Source organism: Phaenicophaeus curvirostris, chromosome 1, assembly GCF_032191515.1.
Source record: "Phaenicophaeus curvirostris isolate KB17595 chromosome 1, BPBGC_Pcur_1.0, whole genome shotgun sequence".
Classification (NCBI taxonomy): domain Eukaryota; kingdom Metazoa; phylum Chordata; class Aves; order Cuculiformes; family Cuculidae; genus Phaenicophaeus; species Phaenicophaeus curvirostris.
Window position 1 is genome coordinate 83258137 of NC_091392.1, and position 6782 is coordinate 83264918.

The 6782-nt window shown below is 41.9% G+C and overlaps 1 protein-coding gene across 1 annotated transcript; it reads right to left on the bottom strand.

Moving 5' to 3' along the window:
* Window positions 1–576: 576 nt before the first annotated feature.
* OR2F1 (olfactory receptor family 2 subfamily F member 1) lies at window positions 577–1843 on the bottom strand. The gene has a single exon (XM_069849886.1). It carries the CDS (start codon window positions 1652–1654, stop codon window positions 653–655), a length of 1002 nt encoding a protein of 333 aa, XP_069705987.1. The 5' UTR covers window positions 1655–1843; the 3' UTR covers window positions 577–652.
* Between the last annotated feature and the right edge of the window lie 4939 nt (window positions 1844–6782).

A 6782-nucleotide genomic window follows, 5' to 3' on the forward strand; every position in this document is an offset into this window, starting at 1 on the left:
ACAATCCAAACCTAAAGCATCTCCCTATAAAAGAAAAGATTGCTTTCTGCAAAGCTGGTGTAGGAAAGTCATACTTTTGTCAAATCGATGGCACTTTGATTTCCATTATCTAGAATAAAAGCAAGATGAGTTTACACTTATGATCTTTCCACTTTTGATGGGATGATGGAGCGCAGCCTTCTGCTAAATTTGCAGAAGACCATAGCTCAATTTCCATTTCTTCCTAGGCATGGCTTTTTGCTTCTAACCTTCCAATAACCCTCTTTACATGTTCTGTGCTGCAAAACTTACAGAAGTTTTTATTGACTTCCCAGTTTCAAGCTTCTGCTTTCATCTTGATAGAAAAATAAGGAAACCAATACAGTGGCTTTAAATAGTTTTGTGTTGGCTTTTTGATTGTGAATCTAAACATGAGTGTGTATGTGATCACAGAAATGAGACCACAAACTGGCCAAAGCTCTTCTTCCTCACAAGTCACTAAAGTCATTAAAGCGTTTCCCTTTAGGTAAAGTGTTAAGTCATTTTGCCATAAATGCATTGAAACATCTTGAATCCTGCCTGGATATTTGTTGTCGTGAAATCTATGGACAATCTGGTCCTAATGTGGCTTTGGGGCTGTTTTCCAGCAAGTACACATTTGTTCTAGTAAAATTTACCACACACATATCACAGCCCTGTTAGTATCCCAATTCAGCTGAGCTATTTTCTTCCTCCTCAACATTTTCCTGAGGATCCCTCTGATTTCCTTGTTCCTCAGACTATAAATGAGGGGATACAGTAATGGAGTAATGTTGGTATAGACCAAGGACACCATCTTGTCTCGAGCTGGTGAGTAACTGGCCTTCGGGCGAATGTATATGAAGGTGGCACAACCATAGTGTAGCAAGGTGATGGCCAAGTGTGAAATGCAGGTAGAAAAGGCCTTGCACCTTCCCACAGGGGAGGTAACATGTAATAAAGCAGCAGCAATGCAAACATACGAAGTCAGGATGAGGAGAAAGGGTAGCAGCAGGAGGAGTACACAAGCAGCCAGCAAGGGCAGCTCCCGAATGTAACTCTGGGTACAGGCCAGGTGGAGCACAGCAGGGACATCGCAGAAGAAGTGGTTGATGTGACGTGACTGACAGAAAGGTAAGCGGAAAACAGCCACTGTCAACCCCAGGGCAATAGCAAAGCCTCCCAGACAGCATGCCATGGCCAGCCTGAGGCAGAGCCCCTCACTCATCACTGCTACGTAGTGAAGTGGCTGACAGATAGCAACGTAACGGTCATAGGACATGGCCACCAGGAGGAAGCATTCGGCCCCACCAAGGGCCACGAAAAGGTGCATCTGTACAGCACAGCCTAGGAAAGAAATGGTGCTGCCATCCACCACTACCAGGCTGAGCAGGGCCTTAGGAACAATGACTAGGGTATAGCAGAGCTCAATGGCAGAGAGGTGACAGAGGAAGAAAAGCATGGGAGGACGGGAAGGCTCCATAACCACTGCCATGAAGATCATCACATTCCCTGCCAGTGTGACCAAATGGACAACGAAAAAGATAAGGAAGAGGAGGACTCGCAGAAAGAGCAGCTCAGAGAAGCCGAGCAAGAGGAACTCCATGGTTGCATCAGTGCTCTTATTGTCACTCTCCATGCAGCTTTCACATGGCATCTACAGGGAGAGAAACAGAAGGGAGACAGTTTAATTTGACCTGATGCCTGGCAATCAATTCTGCTTAGGTAATAATATTGCAATAGTGTAGACCCAGTGTAGTAAAGCAGGAGAAAGGTAATTTCATTAAAAAACAAAGTTGGTTTTACTCAGTCACATTCATATACTCTGAGACCCATATTCTCACAACCACCAAGGTTCTTGTGCCCAAATGACCTGCCTAGGATTCTTTGCTATGACTGACAACAAGAGATGTCAGCTGTTGGGGCTTCATAATTCTTTAAGTTGTTCTTGGATTGGTGACTGCATGCCCGTTTTGAGAATGCCCTGGATACCCTTTAGCAGTTGACACTGATTAGTCTTTCCATCCTGCCCTGCTTTTAGGAGTCATCATTGGACTCTTTCTCCTGATCTGAGTGCCCTAAGAAGCTGCAGATAGATATGTTTGGACCTTGGTGACCTGCTAATCTAGGTGTCATTGATACCTATGTCTTTCAGACATGCTGCTACTGCTTCTTTTGGTGCTTCCATTCCCAGGCAGACCCATTTGTTCTCTATTCACAGCAATACTGCAGTTCTCTACAGCTGTGCCAGAGATGTACAAGGACAAGCAGGCTGTAGCCTGGAGCTTCTGCTTTACAATTTGACTCAAATTAATGGGAATTTGTGGTGTTTGCTACCTGAGTCCTCCCCACCCCACAATGGAGCTGCCTCAAAGTTCACATGGAAATGGGGTTTAAAATGGAAGGGGTCAGTGATCTGACATGAGGATTTCATAATTACAGCTGGCATTTTGGCTGCTTATATCTTATGCCTACCTCAGCGTTATGGCATGAAAGTTAAAACAAACAGATGTCCAAACTCGAAACCAAAGATTGCCATGGCAACACACTGTGTAACAATTTCTTGTTTAAGAATATACAAAGCTAATATGCTGGACTTAGAGAGAATGAGACTATGCTTGCCACAGGAAGAACAGGAATATCTTAGGAATGTGGAGTGATGCAAAGTCGTTTAAGTTGTAAAGATCTAGAAAAGATGAGGACATAGAGAGCTGAGTAATAATAAATTACAAATACTGATCACAGGTGAACAGTGCTCATTGTTCACATGTTCATCATGTAATGCAATATTTACTATAAGGAATAATTTCAAGTCTTTCTATACTTTACTGTAAACCAGGAATAAAAGCAGAGATTCCTCAAAGACTACTTATGTATGAAAGAAGCTGGAAAATTACATTCAGTATTCCAATGTCATCAAGGACAAAGGGAAGCAATGAGAAGTTGATGGGGGAAAATTATTAGTGGAGATAGAGACTTTCCTGGAAAGAAGACATCTCAAAAGAGCTTCAGAAAAAAAAAATCAATGACGTTGAGGTGAATCTGATAAGCCTACACACCTTTGCCCATATTTTTGCCACTGCAGTCTCTGGAACTTGTTGCCCCAATGATTCCTTGTGATTCAATATCTCAGCAGGATTCAAAACATCTGGGAACTCAGTCATTTTGCTTATGAAGCACAGAGATCTAATTCCTAGGTTTGCACCTGAGGTAATATAATTGTGGATGTTTTCATTGTTCACCTAAATTAGGAAGAAAATTCATCATATGGGGGAAGCCAAAAAAAATGGACAGTCAGTGAAGACCAAGAAGGAGCTTTTTAGAGAATACAGAGAATTTAGAGAGAGTAGTGGTCCTGCAAAAGCAGGTGACTCCACAAGGACTACTGTTAGACACAGTTCCTAGTGGTTACGAAGCCATGGCTAAATCCTACATCCACCTGTTGCTGCTCCAGGACCTCCTCAGCAACTGTTCTAAAAAAATCTGGCTATGCATGCATTGTATACAAGTAGTAATCCTTCACAGGAAACAGGATTATTGAGCTGATTTGTGATCTCAAGACTACAGAACCAACCACAGCACATCAGCTGGGGCTCCCCTCACTCCAAGTATTCAGACTTTTAGAGGACTCTACTAAACATAAAAATGTTCAAGAGTGGGGAAGAAGCAAGGGGTTCCCTTCTTTTTGTTTGGAACCCATCACTCCAGTGACAACATACCGTCTGTGGCTTAGGATATAAGGAAATAGAGACTTCTTCCTCTTGATGATGTTCGCGGTTCATTCTGGGCTAAGATTCATTTTCTTGCCCAGTCTGGGATCCCTCTGGCTGCATGTGCCCCCAGAGTCAATGGCTTCTTTCAGCATTTCATCATCATCTTCTCTTCTGCAGGATACAGGTCCTTATATACAGTACAACACAGAGGTCTTTTCTCTTCTTGCTGTCTCTGCCCTCCCTGCAGGAATGACAGGCAGTTCCATTCCTTCCAAGAAAAGGGGGGTTGCAGTTTTCCTGTAAATCAAGCAACAGGATGTAATAGCACCTTCAGAGTAAGGCAGTGTGGTAACACCCTCCTAGAGAGACCTTGCTCTTTTCTCTGAAGCACTTGGAAGGATCTGATTATTCATTGGTCTGGCTTGTACCCAAAATATCAACAAATTAATTAACAGAATGCATTTCTGCTCTTCCTAAAAAAAAAATCTATGGGGGTAATTAAATACGTTTAAACACGTTTAAACCAAACCCATCCTTAAAGGCAAAGCAAAACAGATATAAAAACTTTAAACCCACCTGTAGAACTGTGTGTGGAGTTTTCTACAGTTCAGATAATCCCTTATTTCTTACTGCCTCAGATGAAATGAAATCACTGTTCAGCAGTGGATAGGACTGAGATGATTCAGACCCAATTTATTTTTATTACCATTGTTACATTCATTCCTGGCCACTTACACTTAAATCATTACAGGCATCTCTTGGTTTATGTAATTAGAAAAGAGACATAAAGTCAAGATTTTTGACTGCTGAAGTGGAACTGCTTTACATTAACCTAGCTTGGCAGAAACATGTAAATATGATGCATTTAGATGGCACCATGGTTTAGAGAAAACCTACCTTTCAAAATATTCTGCTATAATCTTTCATCTATATGGCACAGTCATTTGGGGAGAAAATTGCCCCATGCATCAGTATATGTATCTGGGGAGTAATTATGTTGGAGCAGCTCTGCAGAAAAGAACCTGCGTTTCCAGTGGACAGTAAGATGAACGTGAGCCAGGAAAAGGCAACGAAAACTAACCACATGTTGGGCTGCAATAGGAAGAATATGGCCAGCCCATGAAGGGAAGAGATTATTTGCCTTTTTCTGGCACACATGAGCCCACATCTGGAACACTGAATTCACTGTTGCTGTCCCCCATATGACAGATGACAACAAGCTCAAGAGGAACACAAGATGTGTAAGGAAAGGCTGAGAGAGTAAGGTCTGTGCAGCCCAGCAAAAAGGAGGCCACAGGGGGGATCTAACTGATGGCTGCAGATAGCTATTTGAGGGCTATAGAGAGAAGAGAGATAGAGTCCTCTCAGAAGGGCACAATGAAAGAGTCACAATATTTGCATCAAAGAAAATACTGGTTGGCCATAAATAAAAAAAACATTTCTTCTCACACTAGAATAGGTGTCCTGAGAGGCTGGGAGGTCTTCTTTCTTGGAGATATTCATATGTTGTCTGGAAAAGGCCATGAGCAGCCTTATCTCACTCTGGAGCTCTGTGCTAGGAGCAAGGTGTCGAACATGAGCCCTCCAGTGGTCCCCTTCCATCAAAATCTTCCTTTGAGACTATGATTGTCTTCATCTAGTATTGACAGGAGCAGAACTGTGTGTACCTGAGAAGCTTCGCTGTCACAAACTGAAATCTTTGTGGAGCTTGGGCTCCTTCAAGGCCACTACCTGGGATTCTATAGTGTGACAATTTTGAAATTAGGCAGAACTTACATGTCAAAGTTGTATTTAAGTATTTTTACACTTTTTTAAACCTGTCATGTAACTTCTGAGAATTAAAGCTATGACAGTGGAGTCTGTCCTCTTTAGTCTCTCAATCCCCTTCCTTAACTTTGAACTTTAAAACTTTTTTTTATTTCAACATTTTCCCCTACACTTGTTTTGTTTATGGTGCTGCAAGCAATTCAGGGCACAGCATGTCCTTAAAGCCCTTACAAAACTGAATTCTGAATCTACCTGGAATTTCTAGGTACTTCTGTATAATAATGAAAAAACAACAATGAAGACACTTTCTGTGGCATGTTCTCTCTGCAGCTGGAATAGGAGTAAAATCAAGGAGCTGCTTATTTTATAATTCCGCCTAGCAAATTGAGCAGATTATTAGTGGAAGTAAATCTTTACAGTGAAGAGCCTGTTTTAGTCAAATGCCTTGCAGGGTGAGATTGCTCCATCTAGCAAATTCTTTGAGAATTTCAGAACACCAACTGATTAACTGAAGTATAACTTCTCTTTGTAATATAAAATAAAATTCAGGGGGTTAGGTGCCTTTAATTTATGTTTGTTCTCTTCTCTTCTCTAACCCAATCTGCAGGAGAAAATCTGCTACCTCAGTTACAAAGCAAAAATTATTGCAAGGAACTATTTTGAAAAGTCTATTCTAACTTTCTCACCTTCGGATGGTCCTTTTCAGCTGCTGGACTGGAGGAGAACCTAGGTGAGTCAGCACATACCCAGTGACCAATATCACACAACCAGCAGTAATATGCCCTAATATTTTTTCACCGTAGTGTCCGGCCTTACACTGAAATAAGTAAGGCGAATTATTGTTTAAGTTTGTCTGTGTGTAGATAAGCTCTCATTTACTAATATGCAACCTACCCCTCCCCACAACGTTTCAACACACGCCTACACATTACCTCCAAAACATGGCTCACAGAACAGGGGAGCTTTAGCTGGAGCAAGGTATGCATCCCAGTGCCAGAACACAAGGCAATAAGACAAACAACAAGCAGGAGAGGATGAGAATATGCATGTCAAAGTGACTCCATACTTCCTCCTCTAACCCACACCTTTCAGGTTCCCAGCATTTTCACTGCATGAGCTTGCAGCCAAATTCATAAAAGATTAATAAGAGCTGCATGATGGCATTAGTGTTTGCATATGTTAAGTTTGCAGTGTGTTAGAGATGAACCTTCTCCCTTGCTGCAGTTCACCTCTGCTATCCTCATGCATGCTCTCTCTCTTTTTATTTTTTCAGTAAACACCTGCAAGGCTTTGAGACTGGTCTGT

Coding starts and splice junctions, on each gene's coding strand:
- OR2F1 (XM_069849886.1), bottom strand. CDS start 1,654: ATGCCATGTGAAAGCTGCATGGAGAGTGACAATAAGAGCACTGATGCA.